The 22,492-nt window shown below is 39.8% G+C and overlaps 1 protein-coding gene across 1 annotated transcript in view; it reads left to right on the top strand.

Moving 5' to 3' along the window:
* SPTLC3 (serine palmitoyltransferase long chain base subunit 3) overlaps nucleotides 1–22,492 on the top strand; it is a 134,086-nt gene that overhangs the window by 57,876 nt on the left and 53,718 nt on the right. The window contains exons 5-6 of the mRNA XM_082746602.1: nucleotides 8,874–8,998; nucleotides 10,965–11,058. Coding sequence (XP_082602728.1) covers nucleotides 8,874–8,998; nucleotides 10,965–11,058 — 219 coding nt within the window. The remainder of the gene's footprint in view (nucleotides 1–8,873; nucleotides 8,999–10,964; nucleotides 11,059–22,492) is intronic.

Genomic DNA, 22,492 nt, shown 5'->3' with positions numbered 1-22,492 from the left:
GTTCACTTTTTGAAACCTCATAGGGCTCGATACTTAAAATTCGTTTTCTTTTCTACAAGTATGTTATAGTGTAATGAAAATTTTACATTAAAAAGTAGATCCAGTACACAAAATGGCAATTAAGGAAAAAAGGAAATATAAGTAGCCAATGAAAGTGTGGAAAATACTCTGTCCCATTAATAGTTAAAGACTGATTAAGACAGAGTTACCATTTTCCACATAATTGACAAAAGTTAAAAAAAAAAAAAAAGGTAATATCCCATTAGAGCCACCTGGGTGGCTTAGTCGGTTAAGCGTCTGCCATCAGGTCATGATCCCAGGGTCCTGAGTTACAGCCCTGCATCAGGATCCCTGCTCAGGAAGGAATCTGCTTCTCCTTCTTCTTTGGTCCCTCCCCTCCTGGTGCTCTCTCTCTCACTCAAATAAATAAATAAAATCTTTAAAAAGTAATAATATCCCATAGTTTCAAAGGAATAAAGAAAAGGACACCCTTACATACTGTCGATAGAGTACATTGGAAGGCAATTTAAAAATATTTCAACAGAAAGCCATTTAACTCAGCAATTTTGTTTCAAGAAATTTTGCCTTAAAATTTTTGAATAAGTGTTCTAAGATGTGTGATCTAGAATAATCAATGTAATATGCTTAATAATAGTAAAATTTGGGGAAAATAAGTGAGTTTCCAACAATAGGAAATTGATTAAATATACTTCAAAGATCTTTTGAACATAATGCTATTTAACCATGCAAAATTACAATGCAGTTTCTTAGCAGGGTGGTTGCGAGCAAAGGCTCTGGAATTAGTTTGCTTGGATTCAAATCCTCATTCTCTGCTTTAACCAGCTAGGGCCTGAGATAAACTCTATGACTTCCCAGTCCTCAATATTCTGAAAACAGAAAATACATTGTTAAGAGAATAAAACAAGTTACAGAAGAGTATGTTTACTATGAATCCATCTTTAAACATATATTTTACTTGAATATTTGCATTGATAAAGATGATTATATTTTATTTTGTAGTATCTTCTGATTTTTCCACAATGAGCTCACATTTCCCCAGTTAATGATTTCCTTAAAAGTCAACAGGAGTCTAAAATGAAGGCCCAGACTTATGAAAATCGTTCTGGCATTTCCAAGACTTGCCCACTGAATCAGACTGACCAAATGTCCCAGTCTCCTGAAGGGACCCCACTATGGGCTGTGTGGATTCTTGAGTTTATGCCAGTGGTTCTCAAGCTTTAGCTTACATCAGATATCACCTGCAAGGCTTGGAAAAATACAGGTTATTGGCCCTACCTACAGAGTTTCTGGTTTAGCCCTGTTGGAGTAGAACCCAAGATCTCACATTTCCAATGACTTCCCAGGCATTGCCCATGTTGCTGCTCTGGAGACTACACTTTGGGAATCAATGGATACTATCTAGCATGGCTGACTTTCTTGACCAAATTAGTCAAATCTTTTCCAGAATGCAATGGTCTTTTACTTTATGTGGAGTAGAGTACCACACGTGGCCGGGGGATGAGGTCTATAAATAAAAACTGGAAAGTAGGTAAAAGACAAGCCAGAAAATCAATGCAGCAAGTTAGTTTCGATAGCTGAGGACATTGTGCCACACACTGCTGCTCTAGATTTCCGAATCCAGGAAAGGTTAAACTCTGGCAAACTGAACAGAAACTTTTGTTTCCTTTCTTCCGCCTACCCCCACTTTTATTCTACAAGGGTATTTAGTTTCTTGGTCTTTCTTTCCCTGGTTAAGAGCAGATACTTTGTAACAGAATATTATTTGGAAGTCTATGTTCTGTAAATCCTTTGTGCTAGAGCAACTGGTAGTCAGAGGTTCCTTCTAAGAAAACAAATTCGTGGAATGCCACAAGGAAAGCTCATCTCTGCTAGGAGACTTCTTCCTTTGAGAAGGAAAGCCTTGTCCTTGATTCAGCTGAACAGGGAAACTTGAAGACTAAGTACACCTCAAAACTGCTTGGTGGAGAATATTCATTCAAATTATAGTTACAACTTTTAAGAAGTAGCCTTCAAATATTTTCATCTTAAAGACACCAGAGAGGACGCATTAACTCAGGAATCAATATGACTGGCTATATTGGGAAATCACTTTTCATTTTCAAGTTTGACATGGGATTTTTATGCTAGTTGTAATGTACCAATTTGCTGAAATTTCTATTTCTCAGCTTGAGAACATGGTCCTAAATCCCTTGATAGTTCGTCTCCCTCTTTATCTTCCTAAAGCTTTCTGCTAGCATCTCATTCAAATTTGCAAGGCTCTTTCTGTGTTTCTTTCTCAAATATTTGTGTCTAGATCCAGGAAATGTCTCATTAGTCTGAACTATTGAAAAAGGGGCCAGCCTGACTGTGTACACTGTCTAAATTAAATCAATTTCAAATAAATACCATCTTATGGCCTTCAAGTTCCTATGCAAATAAGCAGCTTCTAACAAATTGCTACCAAGTAGAGATTTTGTTTTCTTTAAAAAAAAAAAAAAAAGCAATTGTAATTAACACAGTTTTACGCAAACCAATGCTCTAAAACTGTGCATTTGATTAAATAAGCTGTAAACATCCCCACATCAATGAGTTTCAGCTTCTTAATTTACAACAGCAAAACTCTTCTTCATAAACAGTGCCGATTCCTCTCTGACGAAATTATTGTAAATTCTGATTAACGAGATTTCATTCTATTTCTCTCAAGCCTCTTTATTTTCCTTTAAGAGTATTTGTAACGGGAAACAGACTCTCAGAGGAATTGTTTGAGGGTAGGAAAATGAAAGTATCTCTTGGTTTCTGAAAGTCTTTGGGCAATTTCCTGATACCTGTTATAGTTCTGACAAGGTAATTGCCCTTCTCTTGACAATGACAGAAATAACAGCACAACCAAATTGCAACTAGCAAAGATATTTCTGCAAGTGTAGATTTGGCCTTCTAAGTCAACAAAGCCAGGCAGGCGTAACAACTCAACAAGATATCCCAATAATTTTATGTAAGTAAAATACTTGCCAGAGAGGTAATACCTGGGTTGACTGAACAAAGTTGAAACTCATAGAATTTCAGAATATGTGGCTTTTTCACCATCTTCTCTCCACCCACACAAATAACATAAAATGAGATACATGAAGCCTAGGGTTTTTTAATAAGCTGCCAATCAATGTTCTTGCGGTCGGTAGGTTGAAAGTCAAAAGTAGAGACCAGTTCTCCTGAGTCCCACTGAAGAACTCTTGACACTACCCCATACTGTTCATAGCTAAAATCGGAGACCATCTGCATCGAGAGTCACCAGACTATTCTAGCTGCCTCCTGCTTTTGTATTGCCTGCAGGTCACAAGTAGTTTTTATGCTTTTAAGTGGTTGAAAAAATAAAAATACTATTTTGCAACTTGTGAAATTACATAGAATTCAAATTTTGGTATCCACAAATAAAGTTTTATTGGTACACACCCAAAGCCATTCCTTTGTGTATTGTCTATGGGTGCTTGCACTTTACAATAACAGGGTGGAATAGTTGTAACAGAGACCATCTGGCCCACAAAGTCCAAACTATTTTCTCTCTGGCCCTCCATAACATGTTTGCTGTTGTAGATAAGCACCTGCCCTCATGGCAACTTGGGAAGAAGAATCCTCTAGATTTATTAACAATTGTCCAGATTTCCAAATCCAAGGCACATCAATGTACATCAAAGTTTGTCTCTTTTTACTTCATTTAGACAAGAAATCCTGTTACATCCAAACACATTGAGGATACAGATTATCTTTCATTGACATCAGCACCTATGTATATCCTTTATAACCACTGATACCAACTTGAGGAATATCAAAGGCATTGTCAATGTCTGCCCCTAACTTCCCACATCCATATCCCCAGTTCAAGCGCAGCGGCTCAGATTGGGATGATATCCATGACACATTTGGAACAGCCAGGTGAGCCTGCTGACAGGTTGTCACGACAAAGGCCAACTTTCTTCTAAATCAAGTCTAAGAAACAATCTACAAACAGGACAAAAAGGGACTACACTCAGTTTGGGAAATAGTCTTCATATGTACTGCACAGGAAGAATTGGTGGTGGTGAAATAGGCTTATTAATAACACCCACACTCTTTACTATTACTCAGCATCCGTTTAAAAGCCAGCAGTCTTTATGTTCTGACTAAAAAGTATGAGCCAGTCAGTATCAGTAAAAATCCAACAGAAGTACACTGTCCATAAACATAATACTGGTATTTTCTCCTGTGTCTGATTTTTATTGATTTGACTGATGGCGGCAAGCCCAGTGTTTGGCACATGGAGATACCATTGAGAGAGCTGGGAAGAGGAGACATCCAACTTGTATTTATTCTCTTATTCACAAAGCAGGCTTTCAGTATCCCATTGGGCAAATAAACCTTCAGGATGAGAACAAGTGTCAATTATGCACAACATAGCAATTTGGAGATCCATTGCCAATTTGTGACTGTGGTTGACCTACAGAGACTAAAAAAACACTAAAGTCAGAGAGAAAGAAATAAAAATCACCATGAATTTATCTGTACCTTGGGTAAGGACTGCAGCCCTACTTTCACGGGTTAAAAACACTTCCCATATTTACATAACAAAGACAAAATGTTGACTATAATTATTAGAACCGCTCAAGTACTCAGACCACCAACTTCAATTTGACATGACTCAGACATCTCCACCCAATCAGGATCTGGTCTGAATGTTTGCAGGAAGCAAGCTCATCCAGTTTTTGTGACTGCTTTGTTTCCCCAAGGTCTTCTTACATTTTAGTTCTTCATTGTGAAGAGCAGGAGGAAAGCAGCACTCGATTAATACATATGAGCCATTCTTTCAGTATTCCTTAATGAACACCCCATCCAGACAGCCCAGCCTAACTTTGAGAGACATGGCTTCCTGATGTAGAAAACATCCAGACATTCTGAGACTCTCTTATAATTGTTTATTAAGTTTGATCTGTGAGCACCAAACAGAGATATTCTATAAAAATGGGAATTGGGAGTGGAAATTGTTATTTTCCACAAATGAAGGTAAGCCCCTAAATGCAAAACCACTTGTAACTCAGCTGTGAGACATGTGGTCATAAGAATAGGTATATTTGAATATTAGTTTACTCTCTGCTTGATCACTGGAAATCCACAAGAAGACGGGATCTGGAGACCTAATATGGACACTTGCATTTCCTCTCTTCTTCCTCTGCACAAGCCAGGGCTAATGATGAAGACTCACAGAGGGCACTTTCTCAGGATGTTCTTGGATATACCCACTTTTAGTAGTTGCTTGGCTGTTTCATTGCTTACAAAACATTCAACATTATCCTAAGGACTTCTAGTGATGCATCTGTTATAAACTCCTGGATGGCAGACTTGGGGAAGATGAAAGTGGAGGAAGACATCACAGAGACTCACCGTGAAGTTCTACTCATTATTTCTGAGTTACTGGGCCGGGACACAGTTGTCACCTGACTCTCTAGAAAGGAAAGGGGAAATTTACCAAGGTGGCAATGTTTGGGCACCCTCCATCCTTGCTGGAGGCCTTCTTCAGTTATGGTTGTTTTCAAGGTGGAGCTCATTACGTCATCACCTTGTTGCCCTAGCATCATGTGTCCTCTTGACCTTCTTCCCTGTGACATTCCCTATTCTGGGGTTATTCTCCATCAAAAGACAGCATGCAATTCAACAAGCTCCTACTATGTACCAGTGCTGTACTATACTGTGTCAGTACTCTGTGGCTGCCAAGATGAACATTCAACACACAGTATTGGCACCCCAATGGCTCTTTCTGTAGTAGAGAAGATGACCTCATGAATGTTCAACTTAGTTAGTGCTATAATCATTATGTGATGAAACTTATGTGATCTCAGAAGAAAATGACCAAATTTGCCTGGGGAAACTAAGAACAGCATCCAAGAAAAGATATCATATGTGGTGGACATCAAATAATGAGTGGGATCTACAAGAAGACCATTATGTGGAGGAAAGATCATTCCCAATATCAGGGAAGCCTAAAACGGCACCTCTCCCAACTTCTCTGGAAATTTCGAGGAGAGGTAACCAGAGGCCATTCAACGTTTTAGTGTGGAAGAGCTTAAGCCAGAACCCGAGGCTGTCATGCCCAGACCAATGGTCTTTTCACTACATATCTTTGGGGCCATTTCCCTTGAGATACAGTATCCCTTAGATAAAAACAAATCTGATGATTGATTATGTGCCCATGTTTTATCTTTAAATTTTAGTATTTCTTTTCTCTCTGTATCTTTGTTAATAAAGTTTTAAATGAAAGTTTGGATATTTAACTCCCTACTCCCCAAAATTGATTCTGCTAGAATAGTTGTTTTACTATGGTTTCTGACAATTTGGGGGTAAATGAATTTTAGATCAAGAAGAGGCCATCAGCCATTTGTTGTATGACAATGTGACCATTCAGGAAGGACAGAGATGATCCATGAAATGTCCTCTTTCATATTAAATGCAAAATAACTCTGAACTCACTAATCCATGCCTTCTTAAGTTTAACTCTTCACCATGTTAGCACAGTAAGCAAGATAATTTACCAATTTAATAAAATTCTGGTATCACACTGTGTATAGTAAAATATGTTGATCCTTAGGCTGAAAAAAGCAAGTTTATAGTAGGCCCAAATATGCTAACAATATTCCTCTAATTTAAATCTGAGTTAAATCTGCATCTACGTTCTGTGGTTGCAAATTACAACATCTTTCCACTTGTACATTTTTATGTTCTGTCAAGTGTATCATGTAGAGCAGCACTATCCAATAAAAGTATAATGCAAGACACATGTGGAATGTAAAATTTCTAGTAGCTGGGGCACCTGGATGGCTCAGTGGGTTAGGCCTCTGCATTTAGCGCAGGTCATGATCTTAGGGTCCTCGAACTGAGCCCCGCATTGGACTCTCTGCTCAGCAGGGAACCTGCTTCTCCCTCTCTCTCTCTCTCTTCCTGCCTCTCTGCCTACTTGTGATCTTTCTTTCTGTCAAATAAATAAATAAGATCTTTTAAAAAAATAAAATAAATAATAAATAATAAATAAAATTTCTAGTAGCCACATTAAAAAAAATTTAAAGAAAAGAGGTAAACTTAATTTCATAATATGTTTTGTTTGACCTAAAATATCCAAAGTGGTATCATTTAAAGAAGTAATCAATATAGGGCACCTGGGTGGCTCAGTGGGTTAAAACCTCTGCCTTCGGCTCAGGTCATGATCCCAGGGTCCTGGGATTGAGCTCCGCATCGGGCTCTCTGCTCAGCGGAGAGCCTGCTTCCTCTTCTCTCTGCCTGCCTCTCTGTCTGCTTGTGATCTGTCTGTCAAATAAATTTTAAAAATAATATAAAATAAGAAGTAATCAATATAAAAATATTGATGAACTGTTTTACATTATTTTATTGTTGTTGTTGTACTAAGCATTGAAAAAATAATGTATATTTTACTCTTACTGGATATCTCAATTCGGACACTAAATTTTCATTGTTTAAAGTGAAATAAGTAGAATATAATCCTACGTGAATAATAAAGTTGTGCTCAGTGGAAAATATTTTACAGTACTTCCATTTCTTTTTAAAAATTTTTATTTACTTATTTGACAGACAGAGATCACAAGTAGGCAGAGAGGCAAGTGGGAAGCAAGGTCCCTGCTGAGCAGGGAGCCCAACATGGGACTCGATCCCAGGATCCTGAGATCATGACCTGAGTTGAAGGCAGAGGCTTAACCCACTTAAGCCACCCAGGCACCCCACAGTGCTTCCATTTGTAAGCTTAAATAAAGTTAACTAAAATTAAATGCAATTTAAAAGTCTTGCACTAACCAGATGTAGCTATTGGCTACTATATTGGACACAGCAGATTTAGAAGTTAAAGTGATGGCCAAAAGAAAAATATGAGGCTCATTAACATTTACTCTTAGTAAGGCATAGAGGTAATGTATGAGAAGGAATCAGAGCATAAGCATATAAAAGGTAGCAGAGTGGTAAAAACATGAACTTTGGAGTTAGACCAGATTATCTCTGTTGGTTTTCATCGGTGACCTCTTTATAGCTCAGCTCTCTAATCTGTAAAGTAATGATATCTGCTTTATGGCGCTTTTAAGATTAAATGAGATAACCTAAATAGTGGGCTTTGAAATCTAGCACATTCCAAAGGTTTGCTAAGTTGTAACTAGATTTACTAATATCTATAGAAATCATGGGATCTGTTTGGATTTATGTACAGGACCCCTCGGAAGGGGTTATAATTTAATTAATCACCTGAGGGAGGTAGGATGAGAGGAGAGATAAATTATAGTATTTTTGGTAGACTTTATTGCATTTATCAGTATTTACATAGAAAAACATGCCAATCCTAACTATACAGCTCAAAAGATTTTCACAAAGCAAACATACCTGTGTAACCAGCACCCAAATCTAGAAACAAAACATTGAGAGAATCTCAAAGCTCTCATTATGCTCGCAATAAAATTAACTTAAAATTAACTATACTGATGGCTAACACTATAGGGTAGGTTTGTCCATTTATAAACTTAATATAAATGGACCCAGCCTATATGAGTGTATAAGTGTCTGACTTCTTGCACTCAACAACATATTTGTGAGATTTTTTTTCATTTTGTTGTATAGTGTAATAGACTCTTCCTTTTCACTACAGTGTTTAATGCCACTGTGTAAATACCTCCACAAGGTATTTAGTTTGTCCATTCTACAGTATGTGGACATGTGGGTTGTTTCTTGATGGCAGCTGTGGCAAATATATCTGCTACATACACTCTTACACATCTTTTGGTGATGGGTATTCACTGGATTTTGAGTTTCCAAACTTGTTGAGAAGAGAAGACTCACTCATCCCATGACTTCACATGCAGGAACCTTGGATAAGCATGAAGAACTGGAGAACCTTGTGGCTAAGTTCCTGAATGTAGAAGCAGCTATGGTCTTTGGGATGGGATTTGCAACTAACTCAATGAATATCCCTGCATTAGTCGGAAAGGTGAGAATCTGTCAATATAATTGTCTTCTGCTGTGTTACCCCTAAGAATTACAACTCCGAGCAAGTCCTTCATTAGAAGTATGGCGAAGGTCCTTTTTCTAGGAAAAGCTGATTGAATGTCCAGCTTTTTAAATTAATTTAGCAGCTTAGTCCAACATATCTGTTTATAATGATATTCTGTTTATAGAATCACAGTCCTAGATATGGGTCAAATGTCATCTTTGATGATTGTTCAGCAAGATCAATGAGATTTTAAGGCTCTCATGTCCTCACTTACAATGTAGAAAATGCTTATCGGGCATTTATTTGAACATTTTGCACATGCCACTCATTCCATTTATTGATTTAACAGATCACTTATTGAGAAACAACTTTGTCCACATATAAAGCAAGATACAGGGCATAAAAAGATGAATAAGACCTGTGCCTTATAGATGTATGTCTTTTACAGTCTAATGGGGGAAACAATGCACTAAATAAAATGGGATGAATACCACAGAAAAGCCATGCACATCCATTGAGAAGGGCAAAAGAGTTGCTTCCAAGCTCTTCTTGGGAAAGGCTGAGATGCCTGTGCAAAGTGCGTAACATGAGACTGAATCTGTTACTCACCTGTTGAGTTTTTACTGTAAGATAAGGAAGAGGGAGCAGCATGCATGAAGCACTGAGCTTTGGACGAACTAAAATGTAAGGTTGTCAGTGAGGAAGAGACCAGAGATGAAGGCAAGTTGGAAAACGCCTCATATATAGTCATGCTTGAGTACTGGAAATTCTTTCTGAGGAAAAGTGGGAATTTGGTTGGCTCAGTTTAAGTAAGCAAGTGTCAGAACCAGATTTAGGTTTAAGAAAAATCTGATTTATGACAACTAAATGTAATATATGATCTTGGATTAGATTCTGCATTGAAGAAAAATAGAAGGAAATAAAACATCTATAAAATAAGACACTGACACCATTAGGACAGTGGGAGAAATGTGAATTCAGGCTGTATCTTAGGTGATAGCACTTTATGAATTTTGGATTTCTTGGGTATGATCATTGTACCGTGATTTAGCCAGAGAATGTCCTTGTTCTTAGTAAATACATGATGAAGAATTTAGGGGTGAGGTATCATGAGGTTTACAAATAACTGTCAAATGCTCACTAAAAAAATTTTAAATACTCACACACACATCTAGAGTATGGAGGTATGAGAATATTGCTGACTCTTGCCCCCAAAACTTAAAACATGTCACGTGTGAAGTTTCCAAAATATGAACAAGACCTCAAAGATTCTGGGTGGCCACAAATGGCCACCAGAATTTGTCTCTGCCTTTTTGGTTCACTTGAGCAATTTTAAAATTTAGAAATATTCAAATTTAAAAAAGAAAATGAATTTCACGATTATAATTTATATGCAGTAAATTCGATTGATCTTTATCACTCACCCCAGACTGAGTTGCCATCCACACTTTTCCAAATGCAACATTTTAGCTGGAAAGCAGTGACGCTTTTGTCTACAAGGATGTCAATACAGAAGAGAATGAGAATAGGAAAACAAGGGCTTGAAAGGCCTTGCAGAAAGGACCCCTGCCCTCCAGAGGGAATACACCAAAACTGTCTCAAATAATCCAACACAACATGGAAGAACCCCAGCAAACCATAACCCACCCAAAGTATATCCACTCTCCCGTCAAAGATCAACTCTTTAGAAAATGGTAACTGGCATTTAACCAAGGTCTTGAACGATCTTTTCAAATGCAAATGGTTAAAGATGTAATCCCTTAAAATAATCCCCATCTTTATCAGCTAATTGTCTACAGGCTGTTATACACATAGACATCAGGCGAAACTTGTCCTTTTAAAATTAAAGAGGATTTGGTGGATGTATGTTACAGGTCTTTAAGTTTCTTTCTGTTCCCACATGTTGTTTTTCTTTAATTTTATTTACTTTTTTGTGTGTTTTGTGTGCTTGCTTTCTGAACAGGGATGTCTCATTTTAAGTGATGAGTTAAATCATGCATCTCTTGTACTTGGGGCCCGACTCTCAGGTGCAACCATAAGGATCTTCAAACACAACAGTGAGTATCAATCAATTTATCCCAACATTTACTGCTTGCTTCTAGAGGATAGTAAAGATTATTGATGGGGCTTTGTCCTTGCTCTTCCAACTGGGAATTTAGCCTCATGAAACACAATTATGTTTATATTCACTACTGGCTTGTTAACCTCTGCTGACCTGAAACAAATGGTTGAAGTGCTTTAAACACCCAGATTGCTAAGTGTAACCCAAACACATTAATGTCACTGTTATTAGTGGCCTTGCAATGTAGCCTCTGTAGACATGACTGATCTCGTAGGAGACTGACGTTCGATGATCAGAAGTGTTATAACTCTTCCTTTTCTATAATTCTGCCTTTGGAAAGTTTTAAGGCTTAAGTTCTATGCTACAGTCAGGTAAAAAAGTTATGTTCTTCCTTAAAATAATGCCTGCTTTCACTCTCCCCACCCAGCACATGCTTACAATCTAGTAGGAGAAGTAGATATGTCCCTATACTATGACCCATAAATTCCTCATCTTGGAATTTCCAGTGTATGTCCACCCAAAGGCTTGTAAAAGAATGTCCGTAGAAGCTTTGGTCATTATAGCCAAGACTGGAAACAACCCAAATTTCTATCAGCAGGAGAATGGAAAAGATCTGTGCGGTATTTATGTAATAAAATATGACCCTCTGATAAAAAAAGAAATACATTACTGATACACACACCATGGATGATTCTCAAGAAAAATTATTTTTAATGAAATAAACCGACATAAAACGGTATATACTATATGAGTTTATTTATAGTAAATAAAAGAAACTTTTAGGTAAAACTGATCTATGGTGATAGAAATCATAACGATGTTTTCCCCTGATTTTGGGGGAGGAACTTGGAGAGAAGAGGAATAAAGGAACTTTCTGGGATGATAGAAATGTTTGTTATTTTGATGGGATTGATGTGTATATTCTTATTAAAATTCATTGAATTCTACATTTAAACTCTGTCACTTTCCTTGTAAATAAGTTTTCCTAAAATATAATTGTTATCATACAATATCTTTGGTATTGAAAAGAAAAACATATAGGCTTTGGCCCAAACATCTGTGTCCTTGGTCTATAGCTTATTAGCATGTGATCCTTGGCAAATTACTTAAACTTCTCAGATCTCAATGTACCTGTTGCAAAAATGAGGGTAATTACAATGCCTGTTTCACAATATGTTGGAAAAGGCACATAAACTTCTTGCTTAACATGAAGCCTGGCAATGGAAACTTCTGAGTTGCTTGTATCTGCTGTTTTTAAGTTATTATTATCCTCATCATTTTCATTGCCAGTGCCACTAGAGGACTGTAGAAAACATTATGAAGACCCAGAAGAATGCAGAGGGAATGCACAGGGGATTCACTTTGGGGATTGCATGAAAATGATAGTATCTGCCAAAGACTTTGGAGGATTAAGAGAATTCTGATCAGAGATAAGGGAAAGGGTATTTCAAATAGTATAATCTGGAGTGTGTGAAGAGCAGCAAAAGCTCTAGCGTGAAGCTGAACTACTGGAGAAGAGCCTGAAAAAAAGGTCCTAGCCAGTTAAGGTAGAGCCACTAAAATATATATACAGGCTAAGATATATGTACTTGAAGAAGCAACAAAAAGTGTTTGGATAGTTCTGCTTCATTCTGTGCTGTTCTCTGGATGAACTGTATTTGCTCAAAGCATTTAGTAACCTCCCCACCACCACCATGTCTAGTGGCAGTGAAAACAGAGATACAGGCTTTAAGTTAAGTTAAAGCTTTGAACAGAATCAGGTGGAAAAGACAATATGTGTATGGAGAGTGAAGGTCAGCTGTCCCCAGAACAGTTGTTGTACACCTTCTCTATGTGTTGTTATATGGAATTTAGCCCAAACTCTACCATTCTCTCTACCAGGGTCCTGGGATCGAGCCCCACATCGGGCTCCCTGCTGAGCAGGAAGCCTGCTTCTCCTTCTCCCACTCCCCCTGCTTGTGTTCACTCTCTCACACTGTGTCTTTCTCTGTCAAATAAATAGATTAAAAAAAAAAAAAAAAAAAAAGAATTTCCTACTCTCCAACCTAGGACCTACGGTTGTGGTTCTCCAGTGACTTCCCCACCTCCCGGCATTTATGCTTTTGGGTAGCCCCTTCCATCATTGTCTCAGGGTTGACTTATGTAGTCAAAAGAACACAGTAGAAGTGATGATATGTCATTCTTAAGCCTAGTTTTTTAGAGGCATTACGGCTTTTGCCTGTTCCTCCCTCTGGGATCACTAGGGGGCGCACTTAAGCAGCCTGTGCAGAAGAGCTGAGGCCTCTTGCCACCAACCCTGTGAATGGGATATCTTTGGGGATCCTCTGGCCTCCCTCAAGTCTTCAGATGACTGTAGCTCCAACATCCTGGCTGCAGCTTACAACTTTCTTGAGCCAGAACACCCACCTAAGGTTCCCAGATTCCTAACCTACAGAATCTGTGGATAATAGGTGTTTGTTGTTTGGGGGTAATTTGTGACATAGCCATAGATAACTAACACAGCTTCTCTAACCACCATTGCTGTGGCAGGAGCTGGACACCCATGCATGATTTCCCACTTCTTCCTCCTCTGAATCTAAAACGACTTAGCAGACCCTGAGTCCTTTCACCCAGCTACTTTACACCCCTCGTCACTGGCGAAGAAGCCAAAATGGGAAAACTTGGATGACAAACCATTCTTGGTCTTCATGGAGGCAAGAAACTTGAAAGCCTATAGGACATAGGTCAGGAAGTGAACTAGGGTTTGGCTAATGCTTCTTGAGATAGTTTCCTATGGCCCACATGGCAAAGGAATGTCAGGCCCTGACCCCCCTATGTTAACAACCCGTCTTTTGAGGGGGGTGGGGCAGGGGATGGTTTGAATTGATTCTTTGCCTGTTGGCTGAGGCTGAAATATGAAGAGAAGGGGATAATCACCACCTGTATTCCAGTCCCACAAATAGGTACCAAAAAATACTGTTCTTATTCTTGCATATATAGAATAGATGCCAACCACAGGAACACATCAGTGAAGATTATTTCCACAGTTTTGTACACACACACACACACACACACACACTTTAGCAGAAACAGTATAATGGGAAAACTTCTAAACAGACCACTATAAGACAACCTTATTTTAAATATTCAAATAAGTGATGCAGTTCAGTCACGGATTGAATCTTTCCATTAGTTCCAACTGCTCCATAATTGTTCAACTGGCTTCTCCTGGTCCAGCCCATAACACCCTAGGCAGCTAGCTGTATCATATCTTCTACTTCAGATTCCAGCTCAGGATAACAATTCCAGTGAAAATACATCCAAAAGGAAGCATAGTAACTACATCGGGAAGAAATCTGACACCATCTGGACAGCAGGTAAAAACTGACACCATTGATGAGGGGCAGAGGGACAGTGTGTATCCCCCAGATACAATACCCCGAGAAGGACTCAACATGACTTACATCGTATTCAGATGAGAATACTGCCTTTCAGAACGCAGCACCAAAGTAGAAATGTTCTATTGAAAAGAAAACGGGGGTGGGGGGGTGGGGGGGGAAGGGATTTGCCACATAACACAAATATCGTAAAAGACAAAGAAAGGCTGAGGAGATGATCCAGATTAAAGGATACCAAAGTGCTGTGATAACTAAATACAGTCCCTGGCTCTGGACTGGGTTCTTCTTTTTCTTTTCTTTTCTTTTTTAAAAAAGATCTTATTTGCTTATTTGACACAGTGAAAGAAGAGAGCACCAGCAGGGGGAGCGGCAGGCAGAGGGAGAGAGAGAAGCAGATACCCCACTGAACAGGAAGCCCGATGTGAGGCTCTGGGTTCAGAAAGAGACAAGGAGGCGCTATAAAGGACATTCCTGAGTAGTTCACAAAACTGGAACTTGCCAAGGGTTAGATATTACTAAATAAGACTATGGTATCAATGTTAAATGTACTGAAGCCGATAGCTCCTCTGTCATCCAGGGTAAACAAGCTATGGCCTGGGAGCCAAGAATAGATTTCACATTCTTAAAAGACTGTATAAAGTACAGACAAGAATGTGTGACCACAAAAGCTGAAGTATTACTCTCTGGTCCTCTACAGAAAAAGTTTTCTGGCCCTTGCTGTATTCTCATAAGAGGATATACCCTTATTCTTAGGGAAGACGCTACAATGTACAGAAATACCATTATATATGCAAAGTAGTCTCAGTTCAGTAAAAGACTGTATGAGATAAAAATAGATAGATAGATCAATCAGTTGATCAATCAATAGATAGACAGGTGAAAGTGATCAATTAAATGGAATAAAATGTTAATAGATGGATCTAGATCAAAGGGTATGTAGGTGTTCTTTGTAGTAATCTTATTCTTGCAATTTTTTTATTAGGTTTGCTATTACTTTCAAAATACCATTTTAATTCCTTAATCCTTTGCTCAAATTCTAATTCAAGAATTTCATTTTATCTTCCAATTTTACAAAGCTCTCAAAACATTTAGTAACTTATTCCTCGTGCCCTCCCTTGGTCCTCGCAGAACGGAGAGAATAGCTCTCATTTACATCTCTATAATGAATGTTAACTGTGGTTATTTTATATCAGCAACCAGCACTCACTGAGAATTTACGCTGCGGCAGATGCTGAGCTAGTGGCCTTCTCTTATGTACTTACTTAATCTCATGGACGACCCCATGAAGCAGGTGCTGATTTACCAATGAGGAGATGTGGGCTTTGTCCAAGATCCTACAACTGCTCAAGGGGAAAGCCAGAAGCTGTCTGTGTAAATTCCGCCCCTTCCAACTAACGGAGAGCTGGGCGCAGCAAGAGTTCAAACTCCATCATCTAATGAAAATTCTCTCCTGTATGAGCTGCCGTTGCTCTTTTCTGTTGTAGGTAGGATAATGGCCTTTAAAGATGTCCATGTCCTGCGGGCTGAGTGGCTCATTCAAATAAGCGTCTGAACCACAGCTCAGGTCTTGATCTCAGGAACCTTTGTTGGGCTTCACGCTGGGTATGGAGCCTACTTGGCGGGGGGGGGGGGGGGGGGTTCTGTGTCCTAATCCCCAAAGCCTGTGAATATATTATATTATGTGATAAAGGGGAATTGAAGTTGCAGACGGAATTCAGGTTGCTTAACAGTGAACATTAACATAGAGATTGTCCGCACAGTTCCAGTGTAATCAAAGGGTCCTTAAATGTAGGAAAGGGAAGCAGGAGCGTGAGTATCAGAGTGATGCTATGTAAGAAAGATGCTGCTGGCTTTGAAGTGGGCAAAGGTCACACACCAAGCAGTGCCAGAAACCCCTGAAAGCCGGAAAATGGATTTTCCCCTAGAGTTTCCAGAAAGGAGAACAACCCAGCCTATACCTTGATTTGAGCCCAGGGAGAGGATTTCAGATTTCTGGCCTCCGGAACTGTAAGATAACAAATCTATGTTGTTTTTGACTATGTCTGTGCTAATTTCTCCCAGCCTAGAAGGAAACTAATACACTTTCATTCCCAGACACACAAAGCCCTGTTCCCACTCACTGGCATGCTTACTACTTTTGCAAATGGGCGTACTTTCCCAGCTATTGTGTTCATAGCATGAAAACAGCCACTTCCGGGAGCTGGGGTACCTCTGGGGTCCTTTGAATGACTTGTTCCTCGAGAGGTGAGAGAAGTGGAATGGTATATGGAGGGGAAAGAATTAAATGAGGTCACAATACATAAGGCTTCAGTTGCTGCTGGCTGTCTTTCTTGCTTTGCCATTCCCAGGAGAACACTACATTTCTCAGTAAACGGTGATGCTTTAATCCTTAATATGCATCCACGCAGATTGGAATGATAATGTAAAGAAGATAGAGAAGATACTAAATTGCCTTCCTGTGTGTGTATGAGCCCAGACCAAAGCTAGTAACTTGTGAGACAGGTTCTTAAGAATGACCACCTCGACCCAATGTTCTTAAACACCATGATGATGGGATTTCGTACGACTCTCTGCTTCTGCTCTCCAGGGCTCTCCTCTGCCTGTGTCCTCTGCTTACATGTTGAGGATACTCCCCTGACGTGTGGAGGAGAGGCGGTCCTATTTTATACAAATCAGTACTAGAGAATCCCCTTTGCTATTTATAGCAACTGTGTATAAATCAGAATTCTGGACCCTTGAATTTCTGAATTATGCATGGGTAAGAACAGTTAAACCTGTTCAGACCATTGCAAGCTTCAAATCCTATTTGAACAAGCTTGATGACTAACTTGAAGCTATTCCTCATTTCTCTTTCAATTTCCCACAAAATCAGAATAAGGATCAAAGGAGACCAAACAGAAGGAAAATTCTGAAAGGGAACAAAATCAGAACATGCGAAGGCTAGTTTCCAAAGAAACTCTCCAAGGACTCAGAAGAACATTTTCAGTGGTACTAAATTCAAAGTTGCTATCAGATTTCTTTATCACCAATAGATTAGTTTTTCCTAGATAATGAATATGGACAATTACTGAGACCCTACCTATCATTTATTCTTCATTCCCTGGTGCCAAACTCTCTGTTAAGCCCTTTATATAATCAGTTCATTTAATTTTAACAAAATCCCATATTCATAGTTTTCTCCATTATCTCTCCATTGTTATGAGGAAATTGATTCTCAGAGTGATTGAATGACCTGCCTAACATCACATATGATAAAGGGCCAGAGTCAAAATTCAAACCCAAGTGTGTTGCTCTTCTCTTGGTTCATTTCTCCCCGGAGCAGAGCCTGAGGCAAGGGTTTGAGTATAAGTGATTGATTTAGGATGAGAACACCAGGAAGCACCAGCAGATGAGCAGGGAATGGAGACAGAGAAGGAAAGGCAGTCAACAAAGGGCATGTTGTCAAGCAAGCTACCACAATAGACAACTGAAGCTCAATCCTACTAAGAACCTCTTAATGCCAGTGTAGACATACCTCAGTGTTATCCCACTTGACGTGTGAGGAAGCTGCATTATTTATACACCAATTCCCACTTGTGGGTAACTGGAGGCTGTTCCTGCTCAGACTGAGTATGGCCCCCACAGTCAGGGGAAAAAAAGCCCTTGGACAAAGAATGGCCTGTGTTTGCAATAAGAGATGGGCTGGGAGATGTAGGCAGGGCTTGTACAGCATTTGCTAATGCTCTGACCCACTAAGTTAAGTTCAGCTACTGGCAGAGTGAATGTAGGACACAGAGAGGTAGGGCTTCTGTGTAAAAATCAGTTTAGTGTGACAGCTTATCTTGTTAGTTGCCCAAATTTTAACTCAGAATCCTAAAGTTTGACCTCTAAATTCCTCTGGAATTTGGATTCCTCTGGAAGTGCCAAGGATATCTCCTGTTTTTTCCTTTGGGCAGCTTCAGTGAACTAGCCAGTCTTTAGGTTGCCTTCACGACTTCTCAGGTATCACAAATCAGACTCTTCAGACATTTCATAACCAAAGCTAAGGATCAGCTCCAAGCCGGGACCCATAAGTCTGTTCTCCATCATGATTCTGGTACATTTTGAGGAAGTGGTCCACAGCCCCTTGGGGCATTTGGATGCCCTGGGTAAACACATCCTCCAGGCTGAGAATTAACACCCTGGCTTTCCAGGACTTCAAGCTCTGGATAAATTTTAACTCTCTGGAAAAACTGACAACTTCTTCCAGAGATTTGGAAACTCGGGACTGAAGTGTTTTTTTTTTTTTCTCTGAATTTACTCACTTTACTGATAATGACATGGGACCTAGATTCTGGAATAATGTTTCTTAGATTTTAACCTACACTAAATTCACTAGAGGGATTTTGTTAAAAGACAGACACGGATGCAGTAGATCTGGGGTGAGGACTGAGCTTCAGCATTTCTGCCAGTCTTCTAGGTAACGCCAATGGTGCTGGTGTGGTACCACACTTAGCAAGAGTAAAGGCAATCTCTGTCCTCAAGGGCATCACAAAGGGCTTCTTGAACTAGTCTTGGAGAGGAGAAGCAGTCTTTTCAGCTAGGAGAGTTGCCATGGGGTCAGAGCCCTGGGCAGGCCAAGAATTTGGAGAAGTCGGTATAAATTAATTAATGAATTAGTTAGTTGATTAACTTTTTTGAAAAGGTGGAGAAACAGAACCAAGGTTCTGCCTAAAGGCATTTAAAAGAGGAGACAGAAGAATGAGTGCAATGTTTGTAGGGGGAACTCTTGGGTTCTGCTTCTGAGGGCTCAACAGTGTTGTTTCCGTGGAAGTTCAAACCTAGAAACAGCACCAAGACTACTTTTTATGAGCCACAACATTTTAGATCTTAAGGTCTGACTTGGACTCCTGAACTGGATTGTTTTCTTTCTTTCTTTCTTTCTTTCTTTCTTTCTTTCTTTTATTTTTTTATTTTTTTGGATTTTTTAAAAATTTCTTTTCAATGTAACAGAATTCATTGTTTATGCACCACACCCAGTGCTCCATGTCATACATGCGCTCCATATTAATAAATACAGCGATCGCCTCAATATGCTCTAACAACAACTAACAGTACTGAACCTTTGCTGTAATGAGCCTTTTACATGTACTAACTCATTTGAGCCTCATAAACACAAGGCACCTGCTAGGATTATCCCCTTTTTTACACGAAGAAACAGGGGCACAAAGTGGGAAGGAGACACAGAGCTAATAAGAGCAGAGCTGGAATGTACACCAAGGAGAACTGACTCTAGTTCCCATTCTTAAGCATAATGCACTTTTACCTCCTTTTCAAGCTGCCTCCCCCTGGCTGGTGAAGGGCAGGAGCCTCCCTCTCCTTCTCCCATGCAACTCTCCTTGAGCAGGGCAGTTGGGCTAGGCAGATGCAGCCACGGTTCACGCTGGTTGGCCTTGACCTGAGACACAAGACCCCAGCACTGACTTCTGAGCTCCCACATCATTTCCCAAGTCATATCTGACCTTCCTGCATTGACTTCAATGGTCAAGTTGTTTGTACGATCCTCTCCTCTGGTACACAAGCCCTGCCCCTAGCACCCGCCTCAGCTTCAAATCAGCTTGATCCTTTACTCCCAGTTGCCTTGGTGCCCTTGCAAGGAGATCACCTTGCTTCTTGCAGGCCTGCCGGAAGGACCCGCAACACCTCTCCACATACGCACAGGGCTACCAAGAAAATCTGAACCAAACTATTTACCCAAACTGCAAAACTTAATGTACCAAATTTTCCATGCATGAGAAATTCCCTCATAAATCTCAAAAACATTTACTTTGCTTACCAAAGTTAGCCATTATGATTATGCTTTCCCCCAAAGGCTAAACAAGGTACATGTCCCCCATCATCATCTAAAAAGTACATATAATTTATTTATCATTGTTCCCAGCCACTTGAGTAATATTGCTTCACAGTTCGCATTTCAGTTCAATGTTCAAGGATGAAACTGAGCATCTCCCAAAGAACAAGAAGAATGGAGGACGGATGGAGAGCAAGGACTTAGAGTAACCAGTAGTGTTCCTTCATCATCCAACCGTCTTTTCACTTAAGAGACAGCTGATGAATGCCTGTCATGCGTAGGCATGATAATATTTTTGGTGAGGAGCCCACAGAACAGGGAAGCGGAGGGTGGAGCTAAATGCACCTCGAGGTGGTTTTCATGGAGCTCTGAAGGACAAGGGAAGAACCATCAGCCACACTGGGCAGCATAGGAAAACAGAGCTGATAATCATCGCAACCACATGACTGGCCCTGGACCCAGAGCCATGCTGGTATTATCGGGGCTTTGAATTTAAGGACAGGCTCAGGAACAAGCCCTCAAAGGGTATTTGTCACATAAGCCTGATGGCAGTTTCTGACACATCACTGGATGATTCCAAGTATTTAGCAATTCGGTAATCTGATTCACCATACCTGTGACAAACCAGGGCTTGCTTTGCACGGATCACCAGAATGTGGCCTCCATGCCTTCATTTTTTGATAGCTAACAGTTCCTCCCGCATCATGCCAGCTCGGTCCTCTCAGCCCTTCACAAACCAAAGGAAATCACCTCAGTGAGCCAGACAGTGGCGAATGATGCTGAAGGCATTGATGATACCCAGACTTGAGGTCCAATTACGAGTCCGTAGTGTGCAATAAGTTCAGAACGATATTATAGTATTGTGTGTGTGTGCCTCGAGGGCATCAAATATATTTTTTATTTTAATTTTCCATTTCTCAGACCTTTCTTTATACATCAACAAGAAACTGGTTTGTTTGGGTTTGGTTTTGGGTGATTGGTTTTACAAACCTTCTGGCATTGGTTTGTTCATCAGAGAAAGCAAAAACCTAATCATTCTTTCCGACTTCTTAGAGGTGTCATGAGAATTAACTTAATGCAAATATAAGTGCTTTATTAAGCATCATTATTTAAAAATCCCTTGCAGATGTTAGCGTGTGGCTTGATGAAATAGTACACTCTCACAAGGCCTGCAGAACATAAACCACAAAGCCCTAAATCCTGCGGGTCTGTCACCCACACAAGCTCTTAGCATTAATAGAGCAAGACCCTAAGAACCAAAGAGAAGCTGCCAGACACTAATGTGGGTCTGGAATCCCACACTGAGTGAAGTCATCCCTTTTTCTGCCCAGCTTCTCTGTTTCTAAGGGGCTGTTGAGTTCCTGCTTACTGGAAATAAGGTGGGAAATAAGGCTTATTGATTTTCACCCTGCTCAAGAATCCCAGTGTGTGGACACCAGCAGCTGTGTGATGTTTCACCAAAGCCCAGCCCCGTGGAACTCTCTATTCGAGTGGAACAGGTCCCTACCATAGAAGGGACCATGATTCCTCTCGCTTCCATTAGCAAAATGCATGAAACACTTCATGGCCATTGAAAGGCTTGTTCTCTGTCCTGCTTATTATTAAAAGAATGGGGAGAACCTTGTTTTTCTTTAGTGGTGTTTATTTTAAACCTAATCCCAGGCTAAGCCTATAATATGTATGGGATCTATTTGATTGCATAAACAATAGAATAATCTCTGCCTATACATATTTTTCAAAATCTTAGAATAGTCATTTTTTTTTATTTTTTTAAAAGATTTTATTTATTTGTTTGACAGACAGAGATCACAAGTAGGCAGAGAGGCAGGCAGAGAGAGAAGAGGAAGCAGGCTCCCCGCCGAGCAGAGAGCCCGATATGGGGCTCAATCCCAGGACCCTGAGATCATGACCTCAACCGAAGGCAGAGGCTTTAACCCCCTGAGCCACCCAGGTGCCCCAGAACAGTCTTTTTTTTTTTTTTTTTTTTTAATAAACATATATTTGAACAGTCATTTTTTAAATGGCTGGTAGTTTCGTTCACTTGGGTTTGTTTTTATTACTATGGCATTGGGACCACACTGATCATGTGTCCTTTCTGTACCAAACAAAACATAAATTCCAACTCCCAGAAGGAAAAACACTCTTTAAACAGGAATGATTTTATTCATCATCTCTTCATTCCGTTCAGAGACTAAGAGGCCTGCAGTAGATTATAGAAAAAGGAGCTGTCTCCCTCAATCACA

This window comes from Mustela nivalis (genome assembly GCF_964662115.1).
Source record: "Mustela nivalis genome assembly, chromosome: 8".
Classification (NCBI taxonomy): domain Eukaryota; kingdom Metazoa; phylum Chordata; class Mammalia; order Carnivora; family Mustelidae; genus Mustela; species Mustela nivalis.
This window is presented reverse-complemented; position numbering and strand designations above follow the sequence as displayed.